The 20,854-nt window shown below is 38.9% G+C and overlaps 1 protein-coding gene across 1 annotated transcript in view; it reads left to right on the top strand.

The window, feature by feature from the left end:
- The window catches only part of LOC135480918 (potassium channel subfamily T member 2-like), a 147,841-nt gene extending 127,237 nt beyond the window's left edge, over window positions 1-20,604 (top strand). The window contains exons 16-30 of the mRNA XM_064760849.1: window positions 44-318; window positions 1,043-1,310; window positions 1,740-1,845; window positions 3,144-3,316; window positions 4,158-4,229; window positions 5,179-5,313; window positions 6,035-6,146; window positions 8,625-8,726; window positions 9,438-9,521; window positions 9,817-9,948; window positions 12,038-12,103; window positions 17,396-17,603; window positions 18,121-18,205; window positions 18,981-19,203; window positions 20,300-20,604. Coding sequence (XP_064616919.1) covers window positions 44-318; window positions 1,043-1,310; window positions 1,740-1,845; window positions 3,144-3,316; window positions 4,158-4,229; window positions 5,179-5,313; window positions 6,035-6,146; window positions 8,625-8,726; window positions 9,438-9,521; window positions 9,817-9,948; window positions 12,038-12,103; window positions 17,396-17,603; window positions 18,121-18,205; window positions 18,981-19,203; window positions 20,300-20,497 — 2,239 coding nt within the window. The 3' untranslated portion in view covers window positions 20,498-20,604. The remainder of the gene's footprint in view (window positions 1-43; window positions 319-1,042; window positions 1,311-1,739; window positions 1,846-3,143; window positions 3,317-4,157; window positions 4,230-5,178; window positions 5,314-6,034; window positions 6,147-8,624; window positions 8,727-9,437; window positions 9,522-9,816; window positions 9,949-12,037; window positions 12,104-17,395; window positions 17,604-18,120; window positions 18,206-18,980; window positions 19,204-20,299) is intronic.
- The last annotated feature ends 250 nt before the right edge of the window (window positions 20,605-20,854 follow it).

The raw sequence follows: 20,854 nt of genomic DNA, 5'->3' as shown, positions 1-20,854 counted from the left end.
AATCATTTCTTGACTGAAAACCCTTCTATTGTCCCCTGTGTAGGTATGGGGTGAGTTTAGTGGGCATACAGAAGGACTACCCAGGCTCAACCATACAGCTCAACCCAGGGCCTCGACACATCATGAAGAAATCAGACATCTGCTTTTATATGAATATCACCAAGGAAGAGAACTCTGCCTTTATTCTCGCCCACCCAAATCAAGAGGACCCAAAATTAGGGAGGACTATGTCACGAAAATCTCATTTAAGTAGTCAGGCAAACTTGACTGGACAGCAAGAGCAGCCCTCCAGGGTGGCTAGCATGATAGCTAGTGTGGGTAAGTTATCTCCCTTAGTCCGCCCAAGGAGATTACCTCCCCTTTGTTCCATATGATAAATTTTGGTGAAGTGCAAATATTCAGCCCACTTACGTACCAAATTGGAAAGTTGTGAGTGTTATTGTTATAATAATAATTACTTAGATTTAGGGTTTCATTTCCTTTGTCATTTTAAATGTCACTGTGTTGTGAGTGATTCATCAGTACGTATGCACTGAATGGGTCATAGATATGATAAAGAATAGCAGATGGTAATTTACGCCTTCAATGCTTTCATATGTGCGACCATGGAAACAACCAGGATTCATTTCAATTCTACATGTGGCTTTTATGTGTATTTATTTGTCAGTTTTTAAATTGAAACTAAAAACCCATCAGTGACAGGTATCACAAAGACTCGTTTAATATGCACGAAATTTGATGTAGTTGTATGTGACTACTGAGGGTTACAGTGCTTTAACATGACCAGCCTCTTGGGTTTGTTTTACCAGCAGTGAAGATATCGCTGTCATTCACACTGAAAACTGCTATCCTGCTATTTTTATGCTATACTTAAGAATATTTCACTTATATGAGGGTGGCCACCATTATGGTGGGAGGAAACTGGGCAGAGCCCAGGGAAACGACCATCCACAGGCTGCTGGCAGGCCTCCCCATGTACAACTGGAGAGGGAGCCAGCTCTTTCATGAAAGACATCATAATGTTATCACTTGTTTTTGACAGGAACGGTTGCCTTGGAGTTACAGCACACACGAGTAAAAACACAGAGTGCATCTTCCCCGAGTTTGCTGAGCAAACAGACGGGGTCCAAGGCTAACCTGGAACTGCCCAAAGGGTTAAACATTGAGAGTCTGCAGAAACGTCCCAGCATTGCTCCGGTTCCTGCCGTGTTGGAAGCGATCGGATTTGAGCTAGGCATGGACACAGACTCTGAGTCTGATGAGAATGACTCTATGGATGACGAGGAAGACTTGCCCTGGATGGGAGGAGAGTAAGTGACTACAACAACAACATGTGGTGGTTAAAATTCCGGCAGGGGAAGCTGGAAAACGTTAATGTAGTATTCTCTGATAAATTTAGCTACGTGTGTACCACACTAGCTTTGATTGATTGATTGATTGATTGATTGATACAGTTAAATTCAAGATGGCTGTGACAGGCTAAAGTGAGAAAGCTCTTACTGAAATTGGAAAACTATGGTACAACAGCTTCCATACATTTAGACATTTTAGGATTATTTGGTCTGGGTGTCATCTCAATTATATCTCAAGAAAAATGTAAATAATCCATATTCAACTTACATGGAAACCCTACTAGAGCCACAAGCCACACTTTGGCCAGGTCTACGTCTTAACTTATTATTTTCTCCTTCCCAATCCCAATACTGTGTGTAATAATAGTACTGATCTTTGCGTTTCAGTATCGTGAGAGGTTTCCCGCCCGTGACCCCGTACATCGGGACCAGTCCTACTTTGTGTCACCTGATGAGAGAGAAACGAGCCTTCTGCTGTCTACAGCTTGCTCAGGTATGTCATCAAGACTCTAAAGGCAAAAGTTATGTCAGTGTTGCCACAAAGTTCTTACATATTAATCAAACTTTACTGTTCAAATCATTGTCAAAATTTGCATTTTGTTAATTTACAGTTCAATGTTGACTTCTGATTTTTGATGAGCTGAGGTCAGATTTTTTGTATCCAGTTTGGTTTAGTTGAAGAATACAAGTAGATGAATTGCTTGTGCTGACTACTAAAGGAAGCAATAAAAGGAAGACATGATAGACTGATATCTTCTGTCTGAAGAAAACCTATAGTGAATCATTATGGCTTATTGCCACCTCTTCTACTGCATGTACCGGCCCGGATAGCACAGTTGGTAGAGCGCCCGCTTCGGGAGCGGTAGATCCAGGATCAATCCTGGGTCGAGTCACAGACGAGTTTTAAGACTTTAAAAGAGGAAGTTGTAATTTCCTCGCTTGGCATTCAGCGTGTGGGGCGGCTTACTTACCTTTGGTAAGTCATCTCAGTGAAGCAGCACTAGATAAAAGAACGGTGGAAATCCGCCCTGCAACAAGGAGGCACATCACATACACCCTATGGATTCCTTTGTCGTCATAAAAATTGTTAAGCACGACGTTAAACCCCAAGCACTCACTAACTCACTCTACTGCATGTAGTAATATAGAACTCAGCTGGCTGTGTTGTATAGGATTCATTGTGGACAAATGTGGTCAGAGCTATGAATCTGGCTCATGTTTGTTGCATCCTGACTGGCCTGCTGTGATTTAGGACCAAAACTGGACTGGGAAGGGCAGAAAGATAAACCTGAAAGTCATGTAATTTGTGGGACGTGTAGACAGCCTCTTCAAGGTTCCTCTTAAAGACATACTTCTCCGGCCGTACGTGGGAAGGTCTGACAGCAACCTGCAGATGGTCGTGGGTTTCCCCCGGGCTCTGCCCGGTTTCCACCCACCATAATGCTGGCCGTTGTCGTATAAGTGAAATATTCTTGAGTACAGTGTAAAACACCAATCAAATAAATAAATAAGTAAAGACATTCTTGAGGACATATTTTATGGGATCTGAAAGCCTTGAACAACGGGAAAATCATAACAAATATTAAGATGGGACAAAATAGAAAGGGTTATTTTCAATTTTATTTTCATTTGTTTTGTTTTTTGTGTAGGCTCGGCTGTAAATCACACAATGAAACTGGTGTCGCCTGATGTTAGAAATTTGATGAAGTTTTACATTAATGTATTATCACTTGTGGAAATGTACCAGTGAGGTATTTTGGTATAAAATTACATTTATTTTATTTTGAACAGGCATGCTCCCATTGCAGTTTCAAGCATGCTAAGGAGTACAATTGGAAGAATCGAGCCATCATCATAACTGCTGACTACGCCAGCAGTGGCCTCTATAACTTCATTGTGCCCTTAAGGTCACATGCCCGGCCCAAGAATACCCTCAACCCGATAGTGCTGATGTTAGAAAGGAGGTATGCCTGAGATATACATGGGTATACATGTCCCATAAAAACTCCCTAGATTTGGTGTGTATACATATTGTGCTAGCATAAAATTAAAACAATCTGTTTGAACAAATGCAAGCAGTTTTCTAGATAAAAAATTTATTTGAAATTTTCATAGCATTCCACATTCTGCTCTCTGTGACAGTACAGCACTGCTATAGCTGATGGTTATTAAAGCATTTGACTTGTAACTCGGGATCATGGTTGAAATTCAGAGGCAATTCATTATAGAGTTCTTACATTTTGAAATACGCATGCAGTGACCATTATTTCTACAAACTTGCCACTCTGAATACATCGGCTTTTGAATACTGTGATCAATGAACTTTAATGTCTCCCCCCAAAAGTGCATTTCTAGTTTCTAATAAATGTCAGTCATTTTGTGCATTTTTATATGATCGTGATATTTATTATTTTTTTCATTGTGATATGATCTTACCTCTCAAACAAACTTACACACCTTTCTAAGACCAATGGAATTCCCGGAATCAGTCAGAATGCACAAATTGATGAGTGCACAGGGGGAAATTCTAGGTCATTTGCAAATGTATATACTTCACGGCTATCTTAGTTCAATTTCCTATACGAACTATCTTCAGTAGTTCCAAAAATCAAAAAATCTTTCCGCCACATTAAAAACTTTCTAGTGCCTATATTATTTAATGCTGTGGTAATGATTTCTAACAACATTTAATCCTATGTCACTCAAATTTCAACCCCATGAGCTTCTAAAACATTGCTCATGCATCTGTCAAACAAATGTAATACTAGAATCTGATGATGGGTTTTTTTGTTCTACCCGCTGCAGCCCTGATACTAGCTTCCTGGAAACTATTTGTTTCTTCCCTATGGTGTACTGGATGATTGGATCCATAGACTGGTGAGTTTGACACATCATTTTTACGTTTAAATCTCCAGGCAGGAGATCAGCAAGCTGGTTCACTTGTTGATTGTGTTTCACAGTTTGCCGGCTGCTAGCCTGCCTGTGGTTCACCTGTGGACTGACCGCAGTTCCCACCTGCTAGCCTGCCTGTAGTTCACCTGTGAACTAATTGTGTTTCGCAGCTGCTAGCCTGTTTGTGCTTCACCTGTGGACTGCTTGCTGTTCCCAGCTGCTAGCCTGCCTATGCTTCACTTGTGGACTGATTGCGGTTCCCAGCTGCTGGCTTGACTGTGGTTCACCTGTGGACTGATTGCAGTTCCCAGTTGCTAGCCTGCCTGTGCTTCACTTGTGGACTGATTGCGGTTCCCAGCTGCTGGCTTGACTGTGGTTCACCTGTGAACTGCTTGCTGTTCCCAGCTGCTAGCCTGCCTGTGCTTCACTTGTGGACTGATTGCGATTCCCAGCTGCTGGCTTGACTGTGGTTCACCTGTGGACTGATTGCAGTTCCCAGCTACTGGCTTGACTGTGGTTCACCTGTGAACTGATTGCAGTTCCCAGTTACTAGCCTGCCTGTGCTTCACTTGGACTGATTGCTGTTCCCAGCTGCTGGCTTGACTGTGGTTCACCTGTGCACTGATTGTGGTTCCCAGTTGCTAGCCTGCCTGTGATTCACCTGTGGACTGATTGCTCTTAATAAATGTCGAAGCCTTTTCTGGTAGTGTTCGATATTGCCTGAAAAAATTTGATCAGTACCCTGGTAAACCACTTGTTCTCACCCACCTGAGAACCAGGGGTAGGTTAATCTACCTGTTGTAGTGTACAAGGTAGAGTGGAAAGCAAATTTGTATATGAAACACCTAAAACATACAAGATATTTATTTCAGTTATTTTGACCTATGTCTTTTGTTGAGATATTATTCTCAGATTTACCTGTCTTCTTCTACAGCCTGGATGACTTGTTACGGGCAGGAATCAACTTGGCGGATAATGTGGTGATTGTAAATAAGGAGTCCTCAAACTCTGCTGAGGAGGAGACATTGGCTGACTGTAACACCATTGTGGCTGTGCAAACTATCTTCAGGTGAGTTTGACTGAGACATGATATTGGCTGTGCAAACTACCTTCAGGTGAGCTCTGACTGTCACACCATTGTGGCTGTGCAAACTATCTTCAGGTGAGCTCTGACTGTGACACCATTGTGGTTGTGCAAACTATCTTCAGGTGAGTTTGACTGTAACATGATATTGGCTGTGCAAACTATCTTCAGGTGAGCTCTGACTGTGACACCATTGTGGCTGTGCAAACTGTCTTCAGGAGAGTTTGACTGTGACAAGTGTTCAATCTGAACTCTCCCAGTCCTCTAACATGTACAGTTGTATTTACCTGGCCTGTTTCAGATTGTTGCCCTGTGCTGATATCAGCACAGAACTCTCCCAGTCCTTTAACATGCACAGTTGTATTTACCTGGCCTGTTTCGGATTGTTCCCCTGTGCTGATATCATCACAGAACTCTCCCAGTCCTCTAACATGTACAGTTGTATTTACCTGGCCTGTTTCAGATTGTTCCCCTGTGCTGATATCATCACAGAACTCTCCCAGTCCTCTAACATGTACAGTTGTATTTACCTGGCCTGTTTCAGATTGTTCCCCTGTGCTAACATCATCACAGAACTCTCCCAGTCCTCTGACATGTACAGTTGTATTTACCTGGCCTGTTTCAGATTGTTCCCCTGTGCTGACATCATCACAGAACTCTCCCAGTCCTCTAACACGTACAGTTGTATTTACCTGGCCTGTTTCAGATTGTTCCCCTGTGCTAACATCATCACAGAACTCTCCCAGTCCTCTAACATGCGTTTCATGCAGTTCCGTGCCAAAGATCTCTATTCTTACACCATCTCCAAACTGGAGAAGGTAGGTAGTGTAAGTAAACCTTCTGAAATAATGGGTGTTGTCGCGTCACCCTGACTCCTTGGATCAGCAACACCACCCCGTGTTATTCTGGTAACTGTTAGAATTAGCCGCTGTTGTTGTACATGCATGTATCACCATGCTGTCGTTGTCATTTTTTTTTCTTGCCAACCTGTGTTCTTACTTTTACTGACTTGGTAATATTTAAGTACTGTATTTCAAGTTGATTGCTTGTTTCAGGTACACGTTTTGCTCCATTGTCTTTCTCATTTAATCATCATTTATTTAGAAGAGCTTTTTTGTGAAGTTTGAATAATTTCTTATCTTATTTCTTTTGTGCTTCTGAATCAAAGCGCTTTTTCATAAGCCAGTGATTTCCTGCAAACTATTTCTTGCAGTACATGTATGGCGTGATTTCACAGCCGCCTTTACAACGTGAACTGATTTCAAAATGTTTCATTTCAAAAATTCTGTGGTATTTTACTAAGTAAAGAAGTGGTCTCTTACACTTGGAACACTGCCCTATTTCAGTTAAGATGCAAATTGATTCAGCCACACATTACTTTTGAAGCTGAAATTTTGCATGGCACTGTACTGGTGCTAGAAATAGACGTGTCAAATACATTAACCCCCGGAACAAGCTGTAACAGAGACTTTTGCCAAAAAAATCGATCAGTAAATTCCTTTTGAATTTTTGCCATTTTAGAATATACCATATTGTCACCTTTTACAAATATCAGTTTATGTTTTTCTGTTCAAATTCAGGAGTAAACTTCCTAAAATTTATAAAGTGGCTCGCATTATAATTTTGTCAATCTTTAGAATCATTTTAACAGAATAAATAGCATAATTACGAGTGGGATATTTTCTAAAAGGCGATAATTTGAGGTATTGTATAAATACAGAAAATTTGATTTGATTGATGAATAAGGATTTTGGGCCAAAAACCTCTAGTGTAGCATCTCTCGAATTGAGAAAGACTTGACAGAAATACATTTTTTCCTGATAGATGTACCACTGAACATGTATGAAGCACTAACATCCATTGTGGAACTCTAGAATCATGTGTTTTGATATTTTATATGTGAAGATTCTATAACTAAAGAATTTTCCCCCTTTCTACATCATCATCATTGCTTAACTGTAAATTTCTTGATCCGCGTTATTGATTAACCTGCATGGTAAATCCCGTATACTCCCATATGGAAACAGTTTTAATTGCTATGAAGCAAAAAGCTAAAGCATATGGACGTACACGTATCTATGGCACACTATACTGTCAAAAAATGTGACTGCTCTGGGGACCTAATGGTTAGAGCGTCCGCCTCGAAGTCAGGAGATTCCACGAACAAACTTGGGTCGGGTCATACCAAAGACTTTCAAAATTGTTCTTGTTCTCGCCTCGCTTGGCGCTCTGCTCAGTATATAGACTGTGTCTTCTTGTGGCAGGGCGAGTTGATGCCGCCATACTGCAGCTGCCACTGAAGTATCTTGCCAAGGACACCAGACATGACACCCCACCCTGTGACATTATATTGACTCTGTGCCAGCCAGTCATTTTTCCTTTCCTTTCTCATGTTTTCTCATGTTGGCAGCAGCACTTTGGCTGCATTGAATCACCCTGCCAGCAGACGACACAGTATACATGTACGTAAACAGACCTGATGACACCTCGTCATCAAATGACTGAAAAATTGTTAAGTGCGATGTTAAACCTCAAGCATACATACATACATACATGTTAATAATCATTGGCAGCATTCAGTATCTTCAATCCATTCATATACCAGGACACCCATTTACTGCAGTTGCTTTCTGAGTTTTGCTTCTTACTGTACGCTTTAATGTGTTATTGTCAGTAAAATGCTTTATGTTTCTGGTGGTAATAATTTTGGCATTGAAACATTATTGGTATGACTCACTTTTCAAAATGTGATTTCTTCTTTTCGTACACATTCCTGCTAAATTTTATTGTAGACTTTCTAATGCTAAGTTTTTTTGAGATTGTGCATTTGAAAATGTTTAGAACAAGTTTTTCCTGCATATGGTTGAATTAGACAAGTGTATATCTGCTGGGCTTGAGTTGTCTCAGATTTTTGTAGACTCATTGTAATGTCAATGCAAGATGGATTGCATGTTGAAATGCTGTGTTCATTAGTTATATGTGTATTAGTTTGAAAATTTCTGGGATATTTAAGGTTTGGAACCCCAGTACATTACAAGGGTGCGTGTGTTTAAAACTTATTTATTTATTTGAGTGGTCTTCATTCACGCCGTACTGTAACATAGTTCACTTATATGATGGCCGCCAACATTATGGTAGGAGGAAACCAGGTCGGGGAAACCGACAACCACCCATGAGTTGCTGGAAGACCTTCCCATGTATGACTGAAGAGGAAGCCAGCGTGAGCTGTGTTGTTATATGCATGATATGTTTTCAATTTCTCATTGGACATGTTTGTCATGTTTTCAATTTCATAGAAGGAGAAAGAGCGGGGATCTCACATTTCCTATATGTTCCGCTTGCCATTCGCAGCAGGAAATGTTTTCAGTGCCAGCATGCTTGATACCCTTTTGTACCAGGCAAGTATTGTTACATTTTTAGCTTGCCTGTAAAAAGTACACAGGTACATATCATACTCAGAGGGTCTTGTCAGCGCCCAATAGACAGGGAAAGCAGTGTTAAACAGAATGTTGGGGGTGGTATCTTGAAAAGTACCGCAGGTATGGACCTGATTTTTTACCTGCATATAAAGTACAATAACACGAGGGGGATGTCCCATGGGTGATTCGTTATGTGCATATTAATTACACTAAGTTAAAAAATTCACAGCTTTAATAATGTATTGAATTAGAATCAATGTAAATGGTATCTCAAGGAGTATAGCATGTATCAACCTGAAGTTTTACATGCATATTAAAAATTAAATTCACAACCTCGTGAATTGTGTATTAGAATCAATGTTAAGGTAAATGTTAGCGGTGGTATCTCAGAAAGTTGAGCGCATATTGACCTGAAGTTTTACGTGCGTGTCGTGCACAATGACACAAAGGGGATGTTTCGTTGCTTGCAAGTATGCTCTTTGTGCATAATAATTAACGTAAATTCATGAATTCAAGCTACATGTGGGTGTAAACTCAATGACAGGAGGAAAAAATATCTGTCTCCATTGAAATTACATTTAAATTATGGATAGAGATAAAAAAAAAACTGAAATCACTCATAGCGTGATCGTCTCAGGAGCGAGCTAATATTTGATGTTTAATTATATTTTCTTTCTGCTGTGTTTATAGGCTTTTGTCAAGGACTACCTCATCACATTTGTTCGGCTCCTGTTAGGGGTTGATCAGGCTGTTGGCTCTGGTCATCTGTCGTGTGTAAGTCGATCCGATAACTTCATGTACTCTAGATCGCCAACCTTTTCATCCTCTCAGTGCAGTGGAATTTATGCATACAATTATTTTGAAAATGATAAAATGATTTGTTTGTGTCACTTAAGATGCAAGTTTCATAAAACTAGGCAAATCATTTCTCCACACCCTCATAGTTCTCTAAGAATGTTTTAAGATATTGATAAATATTAAACCAATCATCATTGTATTAAGTGAGCAAACTTTGAGTTTGTTAAGCAACAATGAAATAAAATGTTAAATTCTGCTTGTTGTTTTCCAGATGCGAATAACCAAAGACGACCTTTGGATACGAACATATGGCCGTCTGTACCAAAAACTCTGCTCAACAACTTGTGAAATTCCAATAGGCATTTACCGTTCTCAAATTTTGGCTCCAACAAATGCAGTATCGGTATGACGATTTGCTTGTACCTTTTGTTATGTTCAGTGAAGTACGTACCTGTGGTTTGTGTGGTTTGTTGAGGCCAGAAAAGCTAGTTGCAGCCGTGTTGACCAACAACAATTGTATTACCATAAATAAACGTAGAGTGTAGCATGTTAGTTTTATATAGCATGCCCTTGGTGTAAGATGACATGAACTTTTATTTGCCAAGTTGACACACCAAATGCATAAGGTTCTAAAGTGGTGTAGTGATTTTGTACATCCAAGGAAGTTTACGATCAGTATGATAAACGCTGACATGACTGACACAATAATTACCAATTTTTTTTTTTTTGTTAAAACAAAAAAATGAATTTGATTTGGCAAAGTTTTTTTGCAAATTGTTGATATAATTCTAATTTGATTGCTGCCATATATACTGAAGCTAATTTAATACCGTGATCATTTTGATGATCTTGTTCCATGCACTGACAGAAAAAAATTGAAGTCGTTAATATTGATATTTAGGGTCTGAGTAGGATGGACTGTTTAAATGTCAATATACATTGCTTTATTTTAAATTAATATTTTCTCTTAAGAGGAAATTTTTTGGGTGTAAAGGCTGGTGTACACTGACAATTTGGCCATGACTGGACCCAACTAGACACTAGCTGCTAAAATTAATCCAGGTTCAGTTGGGTTGTCTCCTGTTAGATACCGGGAATACGATTATTTATTTATTTGATTGGTGTTTTACGCCACACTAGAGAATATTTCACTTACATAACGGCGGCCAGCATTATGGTGGGAGGAAATCGGGCATAGCCCGGAGGAAACTCACAACCATCTGCAGATTGTCAGAGAGAAACCAGGGTATACACTTGTTTGGGATCGCCATTTTGAATGCTGTCTCAAGGTGGTCGTTCGGAATCGGATTGGCCGAAATACACTGGTGAAAAAAGTGCCTCACAATGCCCAACTAGAGTCCACTGAGCATTTCGTCACTCAGTGGGCTACGTGCACACTATGGTACATTGGTTGTCGATTTTTGGTGGGGAAGATCAGGTCACGGCAAAAGTGTATACCAGCCTTTAAGTAAAAGAATGCTAAAATATGGAATAAAGTTCATCATACAGACAACTGAAAACAATGGATAAAAATACTTTCCTTAATGTTTTTCAGATTTTTTAAAGAGTTTTGAAAGGCATTCAAATAGTTGGATACTGTGGTCGGCTTTATGAGCCATGCTGCGGTATCTAGGAACTCTGATGTCAAATCACCTTTTTTTTCTGATGTTCACCAGAAGGATGGAATTTAGGGTAAATTTATATTAGTGATCGTTTACTCATGGGTAAAAAGAGTTATTCCATCAATGTCATGATGAGAATTGGAAAAACATCCTGTGACGTCAGAGTTCCTCAACTCTGATAGTATGGTCCATAAAACCCACCTTAGAATTCAAACGTTTGAACTCCTTTAACTCTCTCCAGAAGAATTCAAACGGTTGAACGCCTTTAACTCTCTCCAGAAAAATCTAAAAAAAATAAATGAATATTTATGCATTGTTTTAAGTGATCTGTTTAGTGATGCCTACTTCGATTTTTAGAGATCTTTTCCTTTAATACATGTATTATACAAGAACTGACAGGTGTTGTAGACAGAGCACATAGAAAGCAAACACACTGCACATTGTACTCCTCTACATACTTTACATATGTAATTGTATAGGCCCTGCTGTGTGCACTTTTGGTGTTGATGGAGTTGTAAAAGAGGTTATTCTCACAGATTTAAAAGATGGTTTAATTTTATCATTTAAAATAGTTTGTTAGAATGAAGCTTTAATTTTTTTGACTATTTAATTTGCCACTGAGTAGGTTCTGAGACTGCTTTCAGTACAACAGGATTTGAAAATTAATTTACACAATCTATACTTGTACGCGTATACTGCTTTTGTTTGGCTAGTTTGGTTTGGTTTGATACACTGTATGTTTATTTGAAGCTGGGGAATGGATGTTACTGTATTTGTATTTATTTTCTTGACTTTCATGTTACATGGGTATAATTTATCCCACATGTATTGCCTGGAGTCACTGTTTCATTTTCTCTCCTCCATCTCTAGAGAGCGAATGATGTCAGAGATCAGTCAGCTCTTAACTTAGCTTTTAGAAATTCAGTTGTAAGTATTGTCCCCCTTTAATTAGCTCTCCTTTCTTTCTCTGAGATGCATTTGTTTTAGAACATTGAAGATGAACCTGGAACATTATCTGTGAAAATTGTCTTCTGGCTAGTCTAAACAGTAATGATTAACTGATTAATGAGTTTTTTTTTAACAAGACATGGTCCTAAAGTATTCATTTCTTGAAAAACAATTTGATATGTACATTACTGGAACTCCAATCGGGTATGCACAGAATTATGTAAATTTTATGAAAAATCATCTCGTATTTAGGAAATGATGTACAAATGCGTATGGAAATTGTCATTTTTCCTTTCCTATGAAAAATGGCTTGATTTTTTCAATCATGAAACCAGAGGAAGATGTATTCAGATAGACGATGTTGCAGGTGTTTTTCACTGGCATGCTTTTAATCTTGCATGTTGTCGTTTCTTCTGTTGGTCTGTTTTCTCTTTGTACTTAATGTTGAAATGCCCCTGCAGCCACTGGCATTTTAGAGTGACTGATTTATAAATTTGCCTCCATAGAAAATGGTACTAATTTCTTTCTTAAAAATATTAAATGTGTTGTACAAAGTATATATTGTTTGGCCCTCAGAATGATATGTTGGTATAGAATTTCTGAAAAATGTTGAAATGATATCGAACAAATTGTAATTAAGTTCATAAAATAAGATTGTCATGCATATCTTGAATTGAATAGAGAAAAGTTTTGTTTTATTTAGTCAGCTCATTTTAGACATGACATTCTGTTCTGTGGAAAACAATGAGATTGAATTTATTAGTAGAAAACATGTTACATGTATAATTTGACCATGATGAAGATAAACATTGATCTTCAACAGTATTGCTAATTTAAGAAGTATTTCTGTCATTTGCATCGTATAAGGGCTTAATTCTTCCAAGTCCATGGTTATTTGGCTAGAAATTCTTGTTAGGAAGTCAATCTGTCCTCTTTCCTTCCTAAGGTATTAATATGTATACAGTTTGGTAATTTTCTATGACTTCAGTATTAGATATACATTCTTTTGAAATATTTTTTAACCTTTCTCAACAGAACCTCTGACTCTAAAGCTAGATTTGCTTACGTCTCGTCTGCCAGTAATCTTGATCATCTTTTCAAAGCTGTTTACCTGTAATTCCTACTCTTTACCTTTCTGTACATACATGTATGCGTACACCGCCTGTGTAAAAATGAACTGACATGTAGCTGTAAAAGGGCCTGATTTAGTTCGTAATTCATGGTTTGAATTGAGAAGGAACAGTCTCTTCAGAACATGCCCCTCCGCGCCAAATCAGCCCAGTCCCCCCACCCCGCCCAAAATTTGTCACACAATACATAGTTAAGTCATTTCAAGCAGCACATAGTTCACACATTATCATGGAACTATCCCCTTTGATATACACCCTCGGTGTTTACCTACATGTACAGACATCATTCAGTTTTGTAAGGCATTATGATTTAACACATACCCCTGTATAAAACTGTTTACTACCTATGGTTACAATGTGACTTGTACAGACCAGTAGTATTGTAGCACAGTGTTGAAGACAGTCCAATGTGTCTATCCTCAAATTGTTACACATATTTACCTTTGTCCCTGGCACAATTATTCACTTCATACTTATTCATTCACTTGTTTTAATATATATAAATTAACATTTTAATTCATTAATTGTTTACATAGAATGTGAGCTGCACCTCTGTAGAAGTGCAGGTATCCTGCATGTAGCAATAAGTACCTATGCAGTATCTTATGTTTTTAACCAGAAGCTGTACTCTTTTTAAGATGGCGTAATAGTCTCTGTTTAATCTTCTTTATTGCTCCTGTTATGAAGATACATGCATTTCTTAGCTCAAGAAAGGCCGCATCGAATTACCTCCCTTGAGGTCATTCTCTCATTTAAGACGTGCATTTGTAAGAGTAAGCTTTGGTTAGGTGGGACCTTAGAAAATCGCGAATTCTGTAAGACTGTTAGAGGTCAGGTGACCACCCTTTCATGTCTGAAACAAAATTTCCGCCCAGTGTTAAAGCATTGTGAAAAAGGTCACTTTTTGCCACTTCAGGGTCAGAGAATGTTAACAGTAAACCCATATATATGATAGTTTGCTGGCATTTAAGAGAAAAGAGATTGTCCAAATTGGAAAAGTGGCTAATTGAAGGTTTTAGAACAACAAATTTGCAGAAAATTTATTAAAGTATAAATTAAAGCGGTGATATGTTAGCACTAAAAATGTATCAGATTGTTCTCCATACAGTATCTACTAGAAGATAGTGTACATCTGTTTAAGATGCTCTCTGAAGCAATATGCAGCTGTGTACCTTTGATCTCTAATGTATTTTTCTATATTTTTGCCTGGACCTTTCGCTTCGCCTCTCTTGCCGGCAGATCTTGTCTGCAGTAAGTCCTTCAATTTTCGATGTTTCTTGGCATTGGTCCGCATTGTTTCTGTCTGTCTTGACTGTCTTGTGTATCTGCTGTTCTATATCATGCATTTTATACTGCCTTAAAGCCTTTGAAGCAGCGAGGTCATTAAATGCAAATCTGCAATACATTATGGGCAGGTACATAGTGTGATGCACATGTATGACAAGATATTATCCACTCCTGTTCAGACAATAATTCACAAAATATGACTGCAGGATTCCATATAATCATGAGTTTTTGAGCAGAGTTTATTCTAGAACTACAGTACCATGAAAGTTTATTATAATTGATTAAGTTTTGCAATTTCATTCCAATTTGATAATAAACCCCTTTTGCAATGTTTTCTGTGAATAACACTATGTTTTCTACAATCATGTAATCACTGGTTACATGTACCCAACTTAGCACTTCAAAGTACCTGTACATGATGAAGGCAGATGATGATATCATTTGTATATGACTGTCAGATCATCCATAGTGATGATGTGGTACACCTACATGTGTATGTTCCTGTCTCGTCAAAGTGGTACACCAAGATCATACATAATGATATGGTACACCTATCTTCCTGTGTCATCAGAGTGGTACACCAAAATCATACATAAGGATGTGTGGTACACCTATGCTCCTGTCTTGTCAAAGTGTTACACCAAAGTCATACATAATATTGTGGTACACCTATGCTGCTGTCTCGTCAAAGTGTTACACCAAGATCATACTTTATGATGTGGTACACCTATGCTGCTGTCTCGTCAAAGTGTTACACCAAAATTATACATAATTATGTGGTACATCTATGCTGCTGTTTCGTCAAATTGTTACAGCAAGATCATACATAATTATGTGGTACATCTATCTTCCTGTGTCATCAAGAGTGTTACACCAAAATCACACATAAGGATGGGGTACACCTATTTTCCTGTCTCATCAGAGTGGTACACCATCATTCAGGTGGTTGAATTCATTCTTTCTACTACTCTTTTCTTGTTATCTTACTCTACGTGGCGCAGTTTCATTCCAGTCCTCTGAGGTGAGAAATGCCTTCACAGAGCTACACAGTGCTACAAGTGCAATATGTGGCTCTTAGCTGTTCTTTTCTTGTATTACCAGTGTACAGTTTTCTTCTATAATGTGATAATTAATTTTCCAATCTTGGAAATTTTGTATATAATGCTCCTTCTATGACATCTCTGTGCTTATGTGATTGCCAGAAAACCCTATGGTATCCTGGCCTGTATTATATGTGGGATTTGGGATGAAGTTTTGAATATAAGATTTTGTGCCGTGTGACTGCATGGAGAATGACATAGATGATTATAATCAGCTTTGTTTAATTAACCAGTCTATTCTCGTGTAGTATTACCTAATTAGCTTCTCAGTTTTGCATCGGCTCATTCAGCACTCTGAAATTTACATAGTACCTGTACTACAGACATTGCAAACATTTTGATCTGTTCTGTTTTTTTTTTATTTAACCATTATCACGATTCCTATTTGGTGCTTGACTGCCATTCCTGTTGATGCACAGACAGCTTAGCCATTTTATTTTCACGTGCATTTGATTGGACAAACCTTTATACTCTTGATTAAGAAGAAGAAGTACTTTTTTCATTTTCATGTTATTTTACAGAAAGTTTATTTCATGTTTTGTGACCTTCTCATTCATACAAAATGCCATTTAGGGCTATACTACGTGTAGGTGAAATGTTATGTCTGATGTTGGCATACCATGACCACTTGATCATATAGTTAGGAGTGTAATATCTTGTGTCATTGTACCCTGACAACTTGAACATGCAGGTTGGGTGTCATATCTGGTGTCATTGTACCCTGACAACCTGAACATGCAGGTCGGGTGTCATGTCGGGTGTCATTGTACCCTGACAACCTGAACATGCAGGTCGGGTGTCATATCTGGTGTCATTGTACCCTGACAACTTGAACATGCAGGTTGGGTGTCATGTCTGGTGTCATTGTACCTGACAACCTGAACATGCAGGTCGGGTGTCATGTCTGGTGTCGTTGTATCCTGACAACCTGAACATGCAGGCGGGGTTTCATGTCTGGTGTCATTGTACCCTGACAACCTGAACATGCAGGTCGGGTGTCATGTCTGGTGTCATTGTACCCTGACAACCTGAACATGCAGTTCGGGTGTCATGCCTGGTGTCAGTATACCAAAACTTGTTGAAGATGTTGTGTGAGGTGTCGTGTTTGCTGTCAGCATACAATCACTACAGTATATCATTTATGTACATGTAGGAAGATTCGTGTTTGGTGTCATTATACCTGTTCTGTGACAACGTGTACAATTGTATCATGTCTGCTGTCAGTGTACCATAACCTTTACTTGCCAGGCAAACTGTCATGATCACTACAGTGTATCATTTATGTACATGTAGGAAGGTTCATGTTTGGTGTCATTATACCTGTTCTATGACAACGTGTACAATTGTATCATGTCTGCTGTCAGTGTACCATAACCTTTACTTGCCAGGCAAACTGTCATGATCACTACAGTGTATCATTTATGTACATGTAGGAAGGTTCATGTTTGGTGTCATTATACCTGTTCTATGACAACGTGTACAATTGTATCATGTCTGCTGTCAGTGTACCATAACCTTTACTTGCCAGGCAAACTGTCATGATCACTACAGTATATCATTTATGTACATGTAGGAAGGTTCATGTTTGGTGTCATTATACCTGTTCTATGACAACGTGTACAATTGTATCATGTCTGCTGTCAGTGTACCATAACCTTTACTTGCCAGGCAAACTGTCATGATCACTACAGGATATCATTTATGTACATGTAGGAAGGTTCATGTTTGGTGTCAGTATACCTGTTCTATGACAACGTGTACAATTGTATCATGTCTGCTGTCAGTGTACCATAACCTTTACTTGCCAGGCAAACTATCATATTTTGAGTTGTTTTGGGGTTATTCAGGTGTCTCTGAGTGTGACGGATGAACACGATGATGTGAGGAGTCACCTAAGCCCTGAGCGTCAGGAGATAAGCCAGCTGGTGCGCTGCCGCATGACCAGTCTGGGCTTACCCCTGGAGGACTATGGTAAGGGTCACAGCTGTAGCAACAGCTTGTCAAGAAAATGATAGCAGAGCCACATTCTACACAAACTACGACAGGTTTAATTTGGAGAAAATAAAACTCAGTTTAACTTAACCCTAAGCACTATCCCTTAATTTTCAAAATGAACGTGTAGTGACTTCTACAGAAACTGTGACAGACTTAGATAAAATTAATAAGACTATAATTTGATTTAATTTATCTAATTATGGTTTAAACAAATAATGAAAAATGAGGTCAGTGGGTTCAGTTTGGTGTTCGGTGTTCGGTGAGATGTGTGCGTATTAATTGCTGATTTTATATGTGGGTATTTGATTTTGGTTTCATTACATAGTCTGTGTCAGTCATCTACACCTATAGCCTGTCTTGTTTGTAGGCCCATTGTTGAAAAAAACTGAAAACTTCATAACATTTGGGTCAAGTTAATACTAAATATAATTGCATTAAAAATTTTGCGACCTGGTGTTATAAGGGAAAGATAACTCTTGCTGTTGTGTTTCAGATGATGTCAGTGACAAGAGGAACTCTGTGTCTTATGTGATAATCAACCCCAGCTATGACCTCCAGCTTGAACTTGATGACATTATGTAAGGCCACCAGCTGACCTAATAGAACACACCTCTTACTAAGTCAGACAATTTTTTGGGCAAAATAAATGGTGGAAAAATTACCATTCAAAATACTCCTGTTTTCTTGGGGCAACACATCGGGAAACCTTTGTTATTAATAGAAACAGGATTTATAATTTAGTTAGTTGTAAATGAAAGCAAAGATGTTCTTTTAATTGAAGAATTAGTGGCAACCATATCTTATGTTTCCGTGTGAATTATCCTAGACTTGCAAGCCTAGCCTTCATTATATACAAATACATGTATTTGCAGTGATCATTTCAAAGATTACACTGTAGATCCCCTCACCAATGCGACCACAAATATTTATTTGATTGGAGTTTTTGCCGCACTCAAAAATATTTCATTTATACAATGGTGGCCAGTGTTATGGTGGGAGGGGGACCTCCATGGCTCAGTCGGTTAGCGCGCTAGCGCAGCGTAATGACCCAGGAGCCTCTCACCAATGCAGTCGCTGTGAGTTCAAGTCCAGCTCATGCTGGCTTCCTCTCCGGCCGTACGTGGGAAGGTCTGCCCGATTTCCTCTCACCATAATGTTGGCTGCCATCGTATAAGTGAAATATGCTTGAGTACAGCATAAAACACCAATCAAATAAACAAATAAATAAATAAGTTATGGTGGGAGGAAACTAACAACCATCCCCAGGTTCCTGACAGACTTTCCCCTCCCCAATAAAAAAAAAAAAAAAAGAATAAAAGGCTTTTGAAGATATGATTACCTTGGCGTTTTCAGTTACTTAATTCGCCCGAGTTCATTGTCACCTCAACCTTCACCACTGATTGATGAGCGGAAGGCGCAAATGCAGCCAAAGAGAATGCGCAAGCGTCAAGAGCCAACAGGAGCAGACAACTCTGAATCAGTGGACTGCTCCAAAAACAAGAGTTCTCCCCCTTCAACCAGCTCCAAGCCTTGTAATGTGAAGACAAGACGTGTTGTCAATGATGGTAATAGTAGGGTATGTATGATCATAAGGAAACATTAACATTCATCGTCTTATCTTATCAAGTACTGTGACCATAAGGAAACATTCACATTAATCATCTTATCAAGCACTATGACCATAAGGAAACATTAACATTCATCGTCTTATCTTACCAAGTACTGTGACCATAAGAAAACATTAATTGCTGTGTTGTCTTGTCTGGCCCTTTCAACGTCCGTTCAGGCAAAGTTTGGGAACTGCAGAAGATATTTGTTCTTGAGGGCACTTCAGCTATATTTATTTATTTTGTTTTATTGGTGTTTTATGCCGTACTCAAGAATATTTTACTTATACAACGGCGGCCAGCATTATGGTGGGAGGAAACTGGGCAGAGCCCAAGGGAAACCCACAACCATGTGCAGGTTGCTGCTAGACCTTCCCACGTACGGCCGGAGAGGGAGTCAGCATGAGCTGGACTTGAACTCACAGCGATCGCATTGATGAGAGGCTCCTGGGTCACTAACCAACTTCAGCTACACACCCATGTATTAAATCTACAATAGTTTATAAACCTTGTGTTTTATGCCACATTTATGCTTCCACATTACCCACTCTGAATCGTTGTATGTACTAGTTACCTGGAACTCACATCATTTAGGCTGTGCTTTTCACAGCATGTACACATTAGGTGCCACAAAAAACAGGTTTATTCTAGTCCTGGAGTAATTCTGGCTTGATTTGACACTGTTCTACATGGATAATGTGTGGAGGCCAGAAACAACACAGCCAATACTGGTGCATTACCTTAAGATGGCATATATGAACTTGAGCATCAGTTTCAAATCACATAACTGTTTTGCTAGGCTGGACTCTCCCCATACTAAGAGCACTTTCCATATTCCATAATAGCTACTGAGAAATGTTGCTCTAGTGTATTATAAAAAGGATAATTAAAGTTAACATTCCTGTATGTATATTCTGTCAGTCCCTGCAATGGTGTGCAACCTTAGCAAGCCCCTTATTTTCATTCTTTCATTTTTTTTCTTCAAAATTTTAAAAGTGATGCATAAATTTAAAATAGTCAAAAACGTGTGATATTAAGTCAGGTATTTTTTGTGTGTTTGTGTAGATACCTGTTATTTACACCGACGATGAAGATGATGATGAAGAGAATGCTGACGATGAAGCTGATGATGTCCCAGTAAAGGATTCTCCTGGATCTGGCAGTAACCCAGAAACACCCAAATTTCACATAGAAGACATGGGTGATCCCATAGAGGTGGAGAAGGACCAGAGTGTTATAGGTCTGAAGGGTACAGTTGTGTAGCTACAAACCTCAGCAGTTGACTTGTACAAAGTCAAATTGATTTCTGGCATCAAAAGGGCTGTCTTTCCAACACACTGCTGATATTTTGAAGGAGATGTCTCTATTGTGAAAGCTTTTCTTGTCGTGGAATTGTCCCGGTTAATTTTGAGGAGATCAGTGTAAGTTTATACTGTGTGAAGCATCTCCTTGAAGCCTGAGTGAATTTGCTGAGATTTTGCTGGAAATCAGGAAAGCTTGAGTAAACTGTATCAGCATGTATCAGGACAGAAAGATTGTATAAGAATTGTCTTACAGCAAAAATAAATAAATGAATTGACTATTAATTCGCAAAACCATTATAAATTCCATGCACATTTC

This window comes from Liolophura sinensis, chromosome 13, assembly GCF_032854445.1.
Source record: "Liolophura sinensis isolate JHLJ2023 chromosome 13, CUHK_Ljap_v2, whole genome shotgun sequence".
Taxonomy (NCBI): Eukaryota; Metazoa; Mollusca; class Polyplacophora; order Chitonida; family Chitonidae; genus Liolophura; species Liolophura sinensis.
This window is presented reverse-complemented; position numbering and strand designations above follow the sequence as displayed.